Genomic DNA, 18,089 nt, shown 5'->3' on the forward strand with positions numbered 1-18,089 from the left:
GTTCATCAATCTCATAAATGTGCTAGGCGCATTCGAAAGCCCGAAGGGCATGACCATCCATTCGTATAATCCTTCCTTCGTTTTAAAGGCTGTTTTCCACTCATCACCCGACCGTATTCGAATCTGATGGTAGCCGCTCCTTAGGTCCAATTTAGAGAATATTTTTGCACCCTCTAACATGTCCAGCATATCGTCCAACCGTGGTATAGGAAATCTGTATTTTATGGTGATTTTGTTGATGGCTCGGCTGTCAACACACATGCGCCAACTCCCATCTTTCTTTGGAGTTAATAGAGCTGGTACAGCACATGGACTCATGCTCTCCCGAATAAGACCCTTACGGATCAACTCCTCTACTTGTCCCTGCAGAATCTCGCACTCATTCGGACTCATTCGATAATGGGGACGATTCGGTAAACTGGACCCAGGGACAAAGTCGATATGGTGTTGGATATCCCGCATGGGGGTAACCCATCGGGAAGGTCATCGGGCCAGATTTCTTTGAATTCATGTAGCAGGGGCCTTAGTATTTCAGGGATGTTGGTAGGCTCGAGTTCTTCCCCTTTTACAATTAATGCATAAGTCTGTCCTGTTTCCTTTGATTCTTCCACGAAGTCCCGTATGGTTAAGAGAAAACGGCCCTCCACTTTAGAAGTTTCAGGTGGTCCCTCTGGATCCATAGGGGCCAATATGGTCTTTCGGCCGTCCTTGACGAAGATATATATATTATCTCGCCCTTTATGAGTGGCATCACGGTCAGATTGCCAGGGCCGACCGAGTAGTATGTGACATGCTTCCATGTCGACCACATCGCATACTACTTCATCCTTATAATGTTTGCCAATTGAAAAGGATATGGTGCATCGTTCAGTTACCTTTGTTTCGCTGACCTTCTTGATCCAACCGATTGTATATGGAGAGGGATGACGCTCCGTTTTCAATTGCAATTTTTCCACCATGACCTTGGAAACGATGTTCTCGCTACTCCCACTATCAATGATCACGTCGCAAACCTTTCGATTCACCGTACACCTAGTGCGGAAGATGTTATGCCGCTGTGGATGCACTTCTTTTCTTGGCGCATATAATAGTCGCCTCACGACAAGCGACTCGCCGTGATCTTGCTGAACCCAACCTGAATCATCTGCCTCGTCCTCGGTGGTATGCTCCTGTTCTTCAATATCTGGATCTTCATAAGCGTTATCAGCACTACCATCATTGATGGCGAGGTTTGCCACTTTTCGCTGGGGACAAGTATTTGATAGGTGGCCCGGTTGGCCACAACGATAGCAGTTATCGGGCCTTGGCCGAGCATAGGGGTTCGGGATTCTACTTGGACCAGCAGCAGTTGATACGCCCCTTTGGGGTCTAGCTTGCCCACTTCCTTGATCTCGGTTCTCAAACGTAGGAGGTTGAGTGCGTGCTCCTACGGGCTCCTTCCCCTTAGGTTGTGCAGTTCCCTGGGGCAGACCTGCCACAGGAATCCTTGCAGTAGGATAGGTCCGTGTGTTAGGACGTTCAAGTTGCACTTCTGCACGAGTAGCCAACTTGATCGCATCATTCATCGTCCAGACGGACTGCATCTGGACCCGATCCTGGATAGCCATACGCAATCCACCGTTGAATCGGGCGACTTGCTGCGATTCAGTCTCGACCAAATCGTTACGCGCCGCCAGGCGGTAAAATTCTTCTGCGTATTCTCTCACCGACCGACTACCCTGTCGACAATTTTGGTATTGTTGGAATAATACCTGATCGTAATCGCTAGGGAGGAATCGGGCACGTAGTAGCTGCTTCATCCGCTGCCAGGTGCGGATTGGTGCTTTCGTCTGCCTGGTTCGCGCGAGTTGCAGTTGTTCCCACCAAGCTGAAGCTCCTCCTTTCAACTTGTAGGCCACAAGCTTGACCTTCTTTGCTTCAGGGATGTCCATATAGTAAAAAATCGCTCAACTTCAGAAAGCCAATCGAGGAAATCCTCAATGTGTAATTGGCCATTGAAGCTAGGAATATCAACTCTCATCTTGAATTCTCGATCCGTTCGATCTACTCGATCGCCGCCATGTCTGGGGTGTTGAAAGAGTATGTCGTCGATTTCCTCCTCACTGGAGCCCCCTTCCTCAGGAATGACCCTTGGATGCACTGTCGGTACTATCCTGCGATCAGGGCGATTAATTGGAGGTGGAGGATTGCCACCAGGAACACGGAGTTGTCTTAGATTTTCCGCCAAGAGATCTGCTATGCGGTCGATGGAAGCCTGCAGCCCTTGCATGGCTTGCTGATTCTCTCGTTGCGCTACTTCGAAAGCTGCCGCCGTTAAAGGAAAATTTCCTGGAGCACCGCCCATGGGATTGTTGCCCGACCCGTCGTTAGAAGCCATCAATCCGAGGAGAAACCTCGCTCTGATACCAAACTGACGCAGGGGAGGACGTGAGGTCGAGCACCGTCTTCCTCAAGAGGATAACTATTCGGAATCCACGGAACTTCTCTGGACTCCTCACAGAGACTTCTCGAATCCACGAGGAAAGAAAGCAGAAAATAGAAATAAATTCTAATAAATTCGAAATTGATTGATGAATGAATAAAATCGAGTTCACAACCCTTTAAATAAGGGTATCAAGCAATGGGAAAGAAATCATAATCAAACTACAACTCAAACTCCTAGAATCCGCGACTTACTATAAATAGTAAACTTACTATTTATAGACGGTCGTGATGTCTACTAGTGCGCAAGGTTTTCGGCCAAAAATAGTAAGTGTCCTATTTGGCTTCACCAAACCGTTCCCCTAATTATTCTAAGCTCTTTTCATGTTGGGCGCAACTCCTAAAGCCCAACGGATGAAGAGTTATAATCAAACTAAAACTTACTATTTATAGTAAAAACGAAATTAAAACAGGGAAACGACCGTCAATCAAGGGGTTTTTCGCAATTCCGGGCGGCGCAACCCGGCGTAGCGGGGTTGGTTGGCTAAAGTAGCTCGTTCTACCCCAAAATCATATATTTTACGTCAGCTAACTCATTCCGGATTGCGAGATACGCCCGATCTAAGGTCCGATGGTCCGGATCACTTCTGTCGTCGACCGGGCCTTTTCTGATCCATCTTAGCCATGAAACTGTCTACACTCTAGCTGCGATATCACTAGGAGAAAAATGTCCTATCTAAAGCGTATGAGAGTTGGCTTAGCAACCCCTAACCCTGAATGTCATTCGATCCCTAGAGTCTTATTTCCAGTCTCTTAAAGCTATTCACTATATAGTGGCATAGTTTGATTAGCACTAACATGCGTAAAATACATCTGAACATTTCTGCATGTCAAGGATCCAATAATATATAACTATGACTAGAGGTGGTCATGCCTTAACTCGAGCTTCCTCATCTTTTGTATTGGTATAAAGGATGGTTGTACCTTAGCATGTTGTCTCATCCTGAACATGCCTTTCATGCGCATGTCAAGGGTGGTTAAATCTTGTGCGAGTGGGGAAGACGGCTTGCTAATGAAAAAATAAGCAAAAAATCATCCCAAAGTACATGGTCCACCATTGATGATTTTAAGGCTTATAAAAAATTGACTATGCATGAATTTTTAATCAATATATGGGGTCTTTACTAGATTCATTTTATAAATAATTTTAGATACGAGTTCAATTCCCCTCCCCATGCTTTACCTGATGCACATGGTTTGTGGGTGATTGCGTGCATCCATGGGGATTAGTCTCGCCTTAAAAAGGGGTGGGGACACCCTATCGTCATAAAATAATAATAATAATAATAATTTTGGATACAAAGCATCAATAATTTACATCATTCACTTTCGGGAGTACATGGACTTTATCCCAACACACATGTGCAGGTGTCAAATGCTGCATAATGAGATCTCTACCATCATAATTAGTAGGAAATACAATTGAAAAACTCATATAAAATTACAATACTCCCACTTTTACAAAATACATCAAACTCTCCCGAATCCCATATGCCTAACATGTATTTCAAATATCTCTCAAACAATTGGTTTGTCATGGGATTAGCTAACATCACTTTAGTGGGAATATATTCAAGTACGACTTGCCCATCTCTCACGTCTCACCTGATCTCTAGCGTAGTGATACTTTATAATCTAAATATGCTTGGATTCCTTGTGGTGTTTTGGATCCCTCGCAAGGTCGACGGCCAATCCGTTGTTCATCTTTATCAGGAGTGGTCCTTAGCAACAGGAACACCCAGGCTCTAAAAAATCTCATAATCCACACACATTCTTAAACTGTTGCACAACAAGCAGCATATATAACTTCCATAGTTGAAAGCGTGGTCGCAGTTCGTTTCTTGTTGTTTCATAAAACGGCTCCTCTATTAAGTCTAAACATATAACCCGAAGTAGACTTGCTTTTTCATATTGATCATTTCCCCAGGATGCATAAAAATAAAGCTTGCACCCTTAGCTGGGTGTTGTGCATAAATTGATGTGGCATAAGGATAAATTCGGTTTGTTCTCAGTTTGATCATTCTATTTTGTCCTATATGAATCCTTAAGGGGAAAGAGGTGGGGAAGACTAGATATGTGTGGTCCTATGGGGGCCCACCAAAAGTTGCAGTGTTTGGATGGCTGGTTGGCAAGGAAAAATTCTAACAATAGATAATCTTTGGAAGCACTCTATGATGATTCTGAATGTTTGTATCATGCGTATGGCAAATCCAGAGTCGGTGAATCATCTCTTTATTCGTTGCCCCTTTGCATTCAGCATGTGGAACAAAATCCTCAGGTGTTTTAATATGGGTTGGGTCATGCCAGGGTCGGTGGGTGATCCTCTTCTTGGCTGGCATGGGGTTTTCTTGCAGACGCAGGTTAGGAGTCTTTGGAGACTTGGCTTACTGGGAGGTCTGTGGCCTATTTTGGGAGGGAGAAATGGAGGATAATTTCGAAATGAGAAGTCTACAAGGCAAATGTTTCTTAGTAGGGGCTTTTTTTGCTTCCAATAGAATGGACCGCTTGTATAGATGGGCTGAAAGATTGTTCTAAGATATTCTAGAGTGCTTTATTTTATTTTATTTTATTTTATTTTTCTGGCTTGGCTTGTAGTTTGGTGTGCTATCTCAGTTCTCTTTTAAAAAAAAAATTGGTTGCTTCTCAAAAAAAGAAAAAAGAAAAAAGAAAAAAAAAAGAGGTTCACAAACTAGCAAAGAAGTCCGGGAACTCATGAGGTGTGTAACTTCTCTTCAATAAGTAGTGTAGAATTTCACTTCTTTTCTGGTACTGATATTGACCTGAAGATTAAACAGTCTGAAAATACTTGGCACATTTGATTTCAAAATTCAAAACAATGAAGTAATCCATGCATATCAGAAAAATCACTAATAAATGAAACATGATTAAGGAACCATCATGAAAGATATGGAAGTGGACCCAAACATCCGAATCAATATTCACATAGAAGGGAAGGGAAACATGTTTGGCATGTTAACGACTTTCACAAGTACTGTCAGTGAGCCCTCATTGAAACTATACCAGAACCCAAAATAGGCGTAAGCCTATCAGAAATTGGATGTCGTAAACTAGAGTGCTAATTTCTGAGAAATGATTTGTCTTAGTCTCATCAACTGGAGGAAGGAAACAAGGTATTTGGCAAAAGAAGGAATAGAAAATTAGGCAACATGGAACACATTGGCCAAACAGAAGTGCAGTGTTTAAATGGAGTTGCAGATAGTAACCAAGTAGCAGAGTGGGGATTAATACCATTCAATAGTCTTATAATTACTGGAGTAATCTGACGGGATTTTTTCAGGTTCCTATCATATATTGTCAGAAGCGCAGTAATCAAAATACAGGAAGATTTACTTGAAGTCTTACCTGAAAAACCAAAAGATGCAATGGCATGTGCCAACTGCTAAATTTTGGCTCCTTACTCTGGTGGTAGACTCTCAGGAGTTTCAACACCTGGTCAAGGGTTCGAGTACCCATAGGTGGTGAAATCCCACTATGGCGTGAGTGTGTGGTGGTGTGTGTGCATGTGTAAAAAAAAAAAGATACAAGGAGAATGGACCGGAACTTAAATCAGGTGTAGAGATAGTAGATATGGTGTCTACCACTCTTTTATTTCCATATGAATGAGTATCAAAAGAGTATGCAGCAGCCCAGGAAGCCTAACCCTCACCTTGCCTGAGCAGGTGTATGGTAACTCAGCCAGGAACACCCATCCGCACACATGCATGCACACACAGGCATGCGTGCGCGTGCACACACACACACACACACTCGCACTCCCATGTGTATGTATGCATGCCCTTGTATTGCATATCTATATGCAAGATCTAAAACCATATAATTTATATACACAGGCAAAATTATGTCTTATACGTTATGTAGATTACTGGCTTGTATTTAAGTTTTATGATGCGTAATTCAAAGAAATTTTATGAAGTGCCATCCCCTTCTCACATGTGCCAAACATGCAAGGTGATTGACATTTTTGATCAGCTGGGTCACTACATGATGGATTTTAGACCAAAAGTCAGTGGTTAGACAACTGTGATGACCACTCAATTATTATGAGTTCTGCCTGGTGAATGCCGAATGTTGCCCATTTATCTAATAGTCCCTTTCTCAAGCCACTGATTTGATGGCTACCGCAGTTTTATCCCTTTGTTTTTCAGTAAATTCCCACATATCCTGTACGAAAGAGAGTTGGAAACATTTGTTGTGATAGTTGTATCAACCGTAATGGCTTGTACATCATTCAATATATAAGTTGCAGCTCCTTTCTCAATGATAAGTTTCAGAGCTAAGAAATAACCTATAGATCGTTAAGAAGTTGCTAAGATGAATTATGTACTAGTTTTGCCTATCCAACGACAGAAATGGATTGATTTGTCCAAAGAGGTAACCATTTCCAAATACTTACTCGTAACTCGTAAGTCAATCAACTTAAAGAGCTTTCTTTAGTTGATAGATATAAAGCTTGTTTGATTGCAGTTATGTTATGTCATGGCTTTTGTATAAGCTGCATTCCAGATTAGTTTCAATTTAAGATGTATTTGGACACGCCTTTCAATTAGGAAATAAGATCTTCTAAAATTTCAGGAACATGTTTTCTTGTATACATGCAACGTATTTTTAGAATATCTTCTATATATCGTTGGACATGGATTCAAGCCAATAGCTCAATGGAACACGACCTCACTTCAACACTGAGGTCTTGGATTAAATCCCAGCTTACGAAAAAAAAAAAATAATGTTAGATTGGAAGTATAACAGTGTACGGCAGACAGGATACTTGGAGATTTATGCCGCCACTCTGGAAGTTATATTTCTATCATCATTTCTAGCTCCAGGGGTTTCTCTGGATTTGTATCAGATTAGTTGATTTTATGTTCACTGTTTGCTTCTTTTCTTGGGTCTGCTTCCTTTGCCAACACCCTCAGACTGTTGTTTGTTGAAATTTTTTCAGAAGTTCGGACATTCTTCCTTCATTTGGGTGTTAATATTTTATTGAATGCTTATAAACAGATCATAAAGAATGAGGACCTTGAAGAGCTGAAAGAATTGGGTTCTGGCACATTTGGTACTGTATATCATGGAAAATGGAGGGGCACAGATGTCACCATTAAAAGAATAAAGAAGAGCTGCTTTACAGGTCGATCATCTGAGCAAGAGAGATTGGTGAGATTTCCAACTTTAAAAACATACTGTCGATTTATTTTTGCCTTTTATTTTCTGTTTTGTGCTGGTAACTGATGATTAAGGACATTGAAACCACAATTCATCCTGTTTGAAAAGAAGCAACCCAACTGGTTGTGCAGACCTTTTTGCCACTACAGCAAGCTGATTTGGCAATCCTGTTTCCTCGTTACTGCTTGAGCTTTTCTATTCTCACACGCATGACGCACCTGTATGTGTGCACAACCCAAGCATTTGGCAGATGTTCCATACGGTGTAAATTACCCAACCCAAGCATCAGGCAGATGCATCCAGTGTGCCTTACATGCACAAAAATAATGAATAGTTTAAAAATGGTTTTCAAGGGTTCATGTTTGATGTTGAAAGTGGGCCTCCCTGATTCACAACATGGATAACTAACACATGCCAGGTTGGCAGGTGTGCGTATTTGTAGAGTTGTGTGAGAGCCACATTTGGGCTTAGGATAACTCTTTAGTAATATTTGCTGAGCAGTGATGGGTTTATGCGTTCTCTTAGTTCTCCAATGCTATACAGATAACCAAAGTGCATTTTTTTTTTTCAGACTGTGGACTTTTGGCGGGAAGCTGAAATTCTCTCAAGGCTTCACCATCCAAATGTTGTGGCCTTTTATGGTGTTGTACGAGATGGACCAGGGGGAACATTAGCCACTGTGCCATAATTATACCCTCTCTATCAGCTACACGACATCTCAAAGCTGAAATGTCAGCTATGAGTTTTGTTTTCTAAATATGTATGTACAAATTTAGTTTTGGATCGAGTTGAGTCAATACTGAGTTGGATTTCGGGTCGAGTCAAGTCGAGTTACTGGTAGGGCTGAAAGTCAAGCGGGTTCAATCCGATTGACCCATGATCGACTCGACCTTGGGTTGGGCTCACGCAAGATGTATCGGATTCAGTCTTGGGCTTGGCTATACAAACACCAACTAAAAAACTTGGGTCGGGCTTGGTTTGAGGTCTCGGATTGCCCGACCCAACCTGAACATGATCGATATATAAGTTACTTATAAATTATAATTAAGTGTGGATGTCTGTGTTGAAGGCACAAGAAATTCCAATGTTGTCGGGTTTCATTGGTCCACATCATTTCTGATGACTCAAGCTAACAAGATACGCTATAATAACTACATATATGATTAGTAAAATCATAGGTACAAAAAATATAACTCTATTGAAAATATAATAGACTAATGTAATAACGAAAATATTAGCATGTATTAACCCCACCAACCCGACTGAGCCCGCTTGATTTGGGCTTGGGTCGAGAATTTCTAATATGAGGTTGGGTTAGATTGGATAACAGTTGAGGTATAGGAACCTCGGGTTGGGCTAAGGTTGAGCACCAACCCAACCCAACCCAACCCGCCCAACTTTCAGCCCTAGTTAGTGGGTGACTGGAACTTGACTCGATTTGAATTTGGATTGGACGAAGTTAACTTGGTTCGGATCAACTCATCCACTCGGTTCAGATCAAATCAGATATAAATGAGTCTGCCAAGTCAAGTTTGCCGAGTCGAGTCGTCCGATTTCCAGATCTAGGAACAGGTCTTCTGCTATATCTACTACATTGGAGTTATCTGGTAAGCGGATAGCCTGTTACCGAGCACAGATATCTCTTTGAGCCCTATGACAAATCCGCTCTGTATATCCATTTTAAAATATCACAAAATGACCTGATTCTAAAAACATGTAGATCCAAAACTCATGTTGGCCATACCACACGAAACGGTGGGGATTGAACGCCAGGGTAGCAGAAGTTTTGGATCAGGATGATATTTTTTCCTACAGTTTATCAGAGTGCTAATAAACCTAAGAAAGCTCCAGGAAGTTTTCCATGGTAGAGGTTTCTGTTTCCACTGTTTTGTTCAGTGTGGCCCACCTGAGTTTTGGATCTGCTTGATTTTTGGAATCCTGTTCTATTATGGTCTTTTAAAACAAATGGACAGAGTGGATTTGTCACAAACATCTATGTGGACCCCACAGACCCCAACCACAAGTATATGCCCCATCCGCTTCCTTGAGTGTGATGTTGGATACGTAGCCACCATAAATCAATTAGTTATATGATCACATCAATCAGATGAATAGATGAAAATCAATAATTTTTTCAGTTCATATTCTACTTGTACGGTTACCCATAATTTGAACGGATTGATTTTACGTACTGAATGATTGAAATACCTTTGTTTTGTTAGTGGAGTTCCGGTGGATCACGCAGAGGGCGAGCATCCAAGGTATCCATCTTACTGGGATTTTTGAGACATGCGGACTGAGGCTTGCTTCCTTTTTTTTAAATATTATTATTATTATTATTATTATTTATTTTTTTTATACATATGCACACACATCCGTGCCATAGTAGGATTTCACCACCTATGGATACTCGAACCCTTGACTGGGTCACGAGAGGCTACCACCGGAGAAAGAGTAAGGATCCAAAAACATCAAGTGGAGCAGATTAGGTGAGAAGTTGGCCTCACCGGAGACATTAGGCCTTGATGTGTGTATTGTCTCCACCCGGTCCATCCATTTTTTAAGACCATTTTAGGGCATGATTCTAAAAATGAATAAGATCCAATTATCAAGTGGACCGTATCATAGGAAATAGTGGTGATTGAACACCCTACCATTAAAAACTTCTTATGACACACCTTGACATGTCAGTAGTGTTTATATTCACCATACAATCCCTTGATAAGGTCACATAAGCCTACATGAAGGGAAAAACAAATATCAGTTTAATCTAAAACTTTTGTGGTTCATTAACGGTTAATCACCACTATTTCTCATGGTATGGTCCACCCAAGAATATCGAATGTGCTTATTTTTGTTGGATGATACCTTAAAATGATTCCGAAAATTTGATTGGTTGGATACAGAACACACACCTCAAGGAGGGCCATACCTTAAGGGCTTCAACCTCTTGGGTGAGGCTGGGGTCTCACCGAATCGGCTCTCCAAAAATGAGACTGATCTAAAGTTCAGGTGAGCCCAAATCTAAAACGTCTAAAATTATATAGCCTGCCCTACCTGAGTTTTTATGCCCTGATTTTTGGGATGTCAATTCATTTTATTCTAAACTATTCTTACAGCCCATTTTTTGTAGACATAAATAACATTTGCGTTTCATTGGATAATATTAATGTGACTCTCACTTATCAAATTATAAACACAAATTGTACCTCACAATCACTTAGCATATAGTCTGAAATTGAAGTCCTGGGCAGTCTCACCCCTTATTTTTGGTTCTGATTGGTCTTGACTGAGTTTAGTTGTTTAGTTAATCATTGACTAGGCAGCTTGTCTCTAAGCTCAAGGCTTGGCCCCAAGCAAAGTCCAAGGTCGGACCTTTAAGTCTCACCAGACCTAAATAGTAAGCTTAGATTGCATTAAATGCACAAAGCGTACATTAAATGCACAAATCATTAAATGGTACTCTAGTTAGAGCATTGGATCCCCCTTATTTTTAGGCCAATACCCTACCATAATCAGTATGTAAACAAATACATCGTGGTGGGCCCCCACACACATCTGGTCAGACACTTAAAAGTCTAATAAAGTTGTACGCAATCACTTCATTGCCTGATGATGGTATGGCTGGCAAAATTGCTTGGAATGCAATATCCTAACCTTCATACCTAATTCTGCAATAGTTGTGGTGGCACAGCCCCATTGCCTCTCGATTGAGGCCTGCCAAGAGAAATCAGTAGACGCCCCATCATGTATGAATTGAGGTAGATTTATATGTTATGTCCATGGTATCATACTAGAGATGTTTTTCTTAATTATTGGCATATTTGTTTTTCTTAATTACTCTTATATTTGTGCAGGTGAATTAAATTACCATTGTAAGCGCTGCAGAAGAAATGGAAATTTCGTTCACTTGCTCATGTGTCAAACCGCACAAAGTCGTCCACAAGTTCTCAGTGATGATGAGATCTAAATGTGGGCTTCCACCAGCCCCGGAACGTAGATTTTTATTTTTATTTATTTTTATTGCTTCTCTTCTCTAGGCCTGGTTCAACTGAATTAATTAATTATATGTTAAGAACACAACTTTCAGTGCACGTGTATCATCCATCACCTAACCATCAATTATCGTGATAACAATCAGGAAGAGGAGAGGATCAAAGTGCCCATTCAAGCAAAATGCACCCAACATATTCGCAGCTAAGAATCTTCCAATCTGGGAGATTAGTGGCTAAGATCTCCCAACAGCTCAATGGTCTGAATCACTAAAACATGGGCCCCACTTGCACAAATCCTACATCCCATTATATCATCCATATCCATCTGTATGAGGACATGGCAATTTCTTGATCATACAATGCCTTCATTAATCAACCACAAACCCCATTACAATATTTGTGAAATTTGATTACTAGTGGAATTATATTTTCAGTTATTACACGTTGGCTTATAGCTCAATAGATCTGAAGCATTGATAAGATGGGACGCAGATGGCCCATACCAACGAGAGGATGAATATTTGCCTTCCATTGGTTGAATGGGAACTGTAGCTGCATTTTTTTTTTTAACCTAACCATGCCATTTTGGGTACATGGCCATTAACGAATGTGACCCATAATATCAACGATCAGGATCACTGAACAACAGCCCTTGTAAAATCCGTCAACTGAGCTTGGCATGGCATCTGCTATTTATTAGAGTGCACAAGGAAAGCCCAAGATAGCCTTCATCCACCCACAACGAGTAATCTTGAGAACTCGCACACCTTGTAGCACATGTGCAAGATTGGTGACCCTTATTATGTCAGCCCCACAATGGAAGTACCATATCTGAATTTCAGGCTAACCAGTTGAAACCCAAGAGAAAGATGGCCGTCAAACTTACGTTTCATGTTCAAATTGGGAAGGTGGGATTGTACATCCAGCCTGACATTTCGGTGTGACCACATCCATGCCAGGGCCCACCAGATAAGTGGTTCAGATTTCAAAAACTTATGCGCTAGTCCACCCTTACTCATCTGTCACTGCGCCCACGGAACACCCTCGCGTAAGTGTGGAATGCCGTATTGTCTGAATTCATGATGAAAGTGATGCCTATAACCTATGCATTTACTTACTGTGGCCTTCCTAAATTTTGGAATGAGCTGAATTTCAGTGCTGCATTCTAGTGAGACACACCTGACGATTTGGTTCGATGACATATAGACAAGATGGGAGACCGCAAATTAATCGTAACTGGAAGTTTAAAATCTCTCTCTCTCTCTCTCTCTCTCTCTCTCTATCATCATGATCATTGGGAGGTCATGTGGACGACATTGTGGGACCTGCCACATGAGCAAGCGATCGAAATTTCCAGCTTTTCTCCACTGCTTCCAATGGTAAGTTCTTCATGCTCCTGCACACGTATAAAGTAATAAAGGGCGTGAGGCTGTGTTTAACAAAAACAAAAAAAAAATAAAAATAAAAATGGTAATAAAGGAAAAATGCTCTAATATGATACTCCGGCAGGGTACGGTTGAACGTTCACATGCATGCTTACGCGTTATGTATAAATGTGACTCAATCTAGGCCATCCCCATTGTGGGCGTAACACGGATGGAGCATACCTCGGCAATCAAATGGATTGGATGTTGATCCTAACCGTCTGATCAGATCATTAAGACTGTCTGATAAGTGTGTCACTTTTTTTTTGTTTTGTTTTTTTTGTTTTTTTGTTTTTTTGTTTTGTTAGCTTGTTAAAACACCCACTGTCAGAGATCACACTTCACTCTTAGCCACCCCCACTAGGAATCGATGCCAAGACCTCAGTGTTGATAAGTGTGTCACTTGGGCTAGGATCAACATGTATATGTATCCATCCAACAGGGCTCGGCTAGGATCAACATGTATACATTTGATAAATGGATTACATGGGATGTGCACAAGACAATGGGCCCCACAAACGGTATGAAAGGTTTTATTGGTTGGGCATTCCCTCCCAACTGTCCCCTGTAGTGCGCCCCACCTGAGTTTCTGTTCGGGTTGAATTTTTTGCCTCAAAATCTAACGTAAGAAATCGCATCTAATGGATGGAGTGCACAGATGCACCATTGACATGGGCCACCAAAACCATGCAAGATCAGCTGCAATCCAAGTAATTTTTGGCCCTTTATCAATGGCCTGGGCTCGCCCCTGCCATCATGCAATACTTGGGGCCAATCGTGGAAGAATAGGGAGTGACACGGCCGAGTTCTAACTTCACTGAGTTGCTGGCTCGGAAAATCTATGCTACCTAGCGTACCAGGTTACACGATTTGATTTCAGACGGGTAACATTCCACCAACAGCCCGGCTTTGTAGTACGCGGACTTCAAAGTGAATATATAGTCACTTGTTTGGGCCATGCCTAGGGACGATTGAAACCCATCAAGAGGTATGCTCGATCAATAGTATAAGGATCCCAACCATTCCATCTATGTGGGGCCCACTTTGATGTATGTGCGGTCCATCAGTTTTGACGGCTCATTTTAGGGCATGATCTCATAATGGAGCAGATCCAAATCTCAGGTGGACCACGCCACAGGAAACATGGTGATTGAACGTTAAAAACTTCTTGTGGACCACAAAAGTATTGGATCAAGCTGATATATGTATGGTCCCTTCATCCAGATCTTTGTCACCTTATCAACAGGTTAGATGGCAAATAAACATTCCACTGGCCCTAAGAAGTTTTTAATGGTGAGTATTCAATAAACACTGTTTCCCGTGGTGTGGTCCACTTGAGATTGGGATCTGCTTCGTTTTTCGGATCATGCCCTAAAAATTATCTATCAAAACGGATGGACGGCGTGGATGTGACGCACATGCATGACAGAGGGTTTCTAGTTTGAACTAGTAGGGCCCACAGTTTAATGATCTAGTCCGTCCATGACGAACCGTGACGAGTTCATGCACCAAAATCTTCGGCATCCAAGAACTCTTTTCAAAAAGTGGCCAACAAAGGAACGGTTAAGGAGGGGAGAGAGAGAGAGACCTTGGAGGCGGTGTTGTTGTTGTTCTTCTCCGTTAGTGCTCCTCCCAAAACATTTGTCTCAATTTTAGCCCTGAGAATCTCTGCAAATCTTCCCATCTCCTTCTTCAGTTCCACCAGCTGCTCCCCCAACATCCGTAGCTTCTGTTACAAAGCTCCCATGACAAAGGGTATTTCAGTCATTCAGGGAAGTATATTCACCCGGCAGTAAAAACTTGTACACGTGCCACAATAATGCCTCAAATCAAACCGTTCAAATCATGGGCCACACTACAGATTGAATAAAAAACAAGAACAAAAACAAAAATACTGATGTGATTATCCAACCATCTGATTTGTAGACAATGAACGTACGGTCCTTAAAAAAATTGAATGGTCTCAATTCAGCAAACAGGTGCCAACGAATCAGAGATCAGGAGTTTTTTTGTATTACCTACTGAAAGTGGGTCCTCCAATTTGGGGGGTTTCGTTTAAGTTGATTTACCGTATGTGTAAAATTTCGAGGTGCCTGCGTATCAATCATCACACTCTACGGAGTATTAAATAAATCCCACAAGAAAATATCAACAGGCGAAAAGAGGAGCAACGAGCAGGACTGCCTAAACTATAGACCGCGGGACCACTATTCCCTGATGGACCCATCCCGGATAATCTGAGCCATTCATACAGGAGGCCTAAAGCTATAATAACCATTATAAGTGTTAAGATTGTCCGATCTGGTGCATTTTTTATATATGGTCCATTCTAAGTAAGCCCGCAATCTGATAGAAGTATCTGATTTGATCATCTAACGATCTGATTGGTGGACATTTAATGGACGGTAATAAAAGAAAAACATTCAATGGTCTGAATTTAGTAAAAAAGTGTCAGCTAATCAAAGTTAGGGTTATTGCACCAATCGGATGTTTGGATTATGACCTACTTAAAATGGGACCCACAATGTGGGTGGTTTTGTTTTAATTGATTTACGGTGCCTGCATATCAGAGATCACATTCCACCGGAGTATTGTTGGGATCTTGAGGCGTATATACCTCAGGTATCACCCACCAATTTCTTTCGCCAAAGAGAAACCTTAGGGCCCGTTTGGCCGGTCGGATTGGAAGGGATTGGATGGTATTGGAAGGGATTGGAAGTCAAATCCCAGGATTGGCCTGGCGTGCCAAACAGAGTCGGTGATCCGATCCCAATCCCATGGATCTCAAGACAATCCACTCACAACACCATCATTACATTTAAATCCCATCCAATCCACCCTAATCCTTTCAAATTTGCCCGGGACGTGTTTGGTTTGAGGGATTGGAAGGGATGAGAAGGCTTAATCCCAGGATTGCTGGGCGCGCCAAACAGACGGGATATAGCAATCCAGGAATATATCAATCCCATAGATCCGCAGACAATCCACTGACAACATCATCATTGCCTAGAAATCCATGCCATCCACCCTAATACCATTCAATCCCTTCCAATCCACCCGGCCAAACGGGCCCTTAATTACGAAATTAAACCTAAGTCGTACGGATGAATTAAAAAAAATCAAAATACCTCTTCTTTTTTACAGGTGCTCACCTTAACAGACAAGACAAGGGCATTACCTTAACAGACAAGACAAGGGTATTTTGGTCAAAATACCAGCGTCTGACCCTAAAAGGTCGGTTTTTGCGAAGTAAACCTTTTTTGCGAAATAAGTTTCCGGCCAGCGAAAATTTAAAAAACGCATCGTACGGACTCGTCCGTTACTCTAATTGTTTCAGTATTAAACAACTCCCCGAAGCAGGAAACTCAAAAAACAGAAAACTCAAGAAAATATGCTAGATCGCGGGACTACAATTCCATGGACCGGTTTCAAGATAATCCGAGCCGTTCATTCTAAAAGGGTAAAGGTTTGAGGGTTAAGATTTTCCGTTCGGTACAATTTTAACATAATGGCCATTCGAAGTATGATGCACAAGATGAACGGTTCCAATGAGACCGAAAGTAGGCCGAACACGTTATTGATGCCCCATCGACTACGATTTCAGGTATTCACGCGTGGTATTAAACAAGGCTAGAAAAGACACTCTAGACAAGAGGATCTCCATCTCTTACCTTCGCCATGACTTCCTCAGTTGGCGGATCCGAGTCCGGATTGGGATCCAGAGACGCGGAAACCGTTTCAGAAGCAGGATAGGCCAACGAGACGTCCGCATTCTTGCAGGGGATCGTCTTCGTTTCCGGCGAGATCTTGACGGCGGGAGGAACCGGAGCCGGCGAGGTCCGAACGGGCGGCGACGTCGTCGGCGTTGCCGGGATCTGATTCCAGAGGGCTGGGAATGGTGACGGTAATGGAGAGACGTCGCTCATGCTGCGGAAAAGGGCGGGGGATGGGCGATGATGGGCCGGGGATGATGACGGAGGAAAGGAGATCGAACGGCCGTAAGCGTGCGAGATCTCGCGCTTGGTGCGGCCGCAGAAGTTGCAGTTGGGGGAGCTAGGGTTTTGGCAGGGAGCGCTGCTCGGCTTTCTTGTATCTTCTTTGGATCTTCCCTCCATTCTCTCCCTCTCTCTTTCTTGATTTTGAAATGGCTATTGAAGGGTTTTTGGAGGTTTGGGGGTTTTTATTACGGATTAGAGAGGAAGGGTTGTTTGAAAGTGGCGGGAACTCTTAACCAACTTCCTTCCAAAAGAGTTGTTTGAGTTCATGTGTTGCTCTTATGGGGCCCACAGGGATGCTGACTTGGATGATCCGAACGGTCTACCCCACGTAACCATCACTGACGGACCACGAACCAAAAATTCATAGTGATCAGAGGGTTTTGAGAGCTGCTCGTTTTCGTTGTATATCGGCCGTTGAAATTGTTTCTGGGAGATGATAGGACGCGTGTGTGAAAGGAAATGTTCTGTGGGATCCACCGTGATTTATATATGACATCCACTCCGTCCATCAGTTGTTCCAGTTCATATTAAGATGTGAGGCCAAACATCAGGTAGATGCAAAACTCAAGTGGGCCCCAACGAAGGAAAGGGGACGGCCACCGTTGATGTTTATATTCCAATGGTGGACGTCCCCATTCCCACTGTTTCCTGTAATGTGTCCCACATGATTTTTGGATCCAACCCCTGAAAGATGAGATGGGGAAACTGATAGAAGTAATGAATGTCAAACATACATCAAGGTGGGGCCCACAGCATTTTGTTGCTCTTCCCAGTATACACAGTAGGTTCTCTACTTTGGATGGCGTATGTTTCATAATTTTAAAAATAAATTAATTAATTTTAAAAAAAAAATATCATGCGTGATGAATGATGGGGGTTTGTTTGGTACTCTGGCCGCGATGATTGCCCCATGCACAGCACCCGGAAATGGTACACGTGGCATACATTAGTCACCGTCTGAGTTGTGAAGCGCACTGTGCGCAGATCATAATCCTAGAATTAGATTGGGT

The 18,089-nt window shown here is 42.3% G+C and overlaps 2 protein-coding genes across 3 annotated transcripts in view; one reads left to right on the top strand and one right to left on the bottom strand.

Annotated features, from left to right (window-relative positions):
- The window catches only part of LOC131221066 (uncharacterized), a 105,203-nt gene extending 93,567 nt beyond the window's left edge, over positions 1 to 11,636 (top strand). For both annotated transcript variants that reach the window (XM_058216156.1, XM_058216155.1), the window contains 2 exons: positions 9,885 to 9,923; positions 11,520 to 11,636. In XM_058216156.1, the coding sequence (XP_058072139.1) occupies positions 9,885 to 9,923; positions 11,520 to 11,523 (43 nt within the window). In that variant the 3' untranslated portion in view covers positions 11,524 to 11,636. The remainder of the gene's footprint in view (positions 1 to 9,884; positions 9,924 to 11,519) is intronic.
- A 43-nt stretch (positions 11,637 to 11,679) lies between these two features.
- LOC131221068 (proline-rich extensin-like protein EPR1) lies at positions 11,680 to 17,751 on the bottom strand. The gene is made up of 3 exons (XM_058216163.1): positions 16,753 to 17,751; positions 14,670 to 14,810; positions 11,680 to 13,053 (listed from the first exon to the last, which is right to left on the bottom strand). Exons 1-3 carry the CDS (start codon positions 17,194 to 17,196, stop codon positions 12,949 to 12,951), a joined length of 690 nt encoding a protein of 229 aa, XP_058072146.1. The 5' UTR covers positions 17,197 to 17,751; the 3' UTR covers positions 11,680 to 12,948.
- Between the last annotated feature and the right edge of the window lie 338 nt (positions 17,752 to 18,089).

The sequence above is a fragment of the Magnolia sinica genome, chromosome 12, assembly GCF_029962835.1.
Source record: "Magnolia sinica isolate HGM2019 chromosome 12, MsV1, whole genome shotgun sequence".
Lineage (NCBI taxonomy): Eukaryota > Viridiplantae > Streptophyta > Magnoliopsida > Magnoliales > Magnoliaceae > Magnolia > Magnolia sinica.

What these genes read in the sequence shown, in the direction of transcription:
- LOC131221068 (XM_058216163.1), bottom strand. Translation starts at nt 17,196, where the DNA reads ATGGAGGGAAGATCCAAAGAAGATACAAGAAAGCCGAGCAGCGCTCCC. An exon ending in CTGAGGAAGTCATGGCGAAG is followed by an intron (nt 14,811 to 16,752) that starts GTAAGAGATGGA and finishes GCTTTGTAACAG; the next exon opens with AAGCTACGGATGTTGGGGGA. An exon ending in ACAACAACACCGCCTCCAAG is followed by an intron (nt 13,054 to 14,669) that starts GTCTCTCTCTCT and finishes ATACGTGTGCAG; the next exon opens with GAGCATGAAGAACTTACCAT.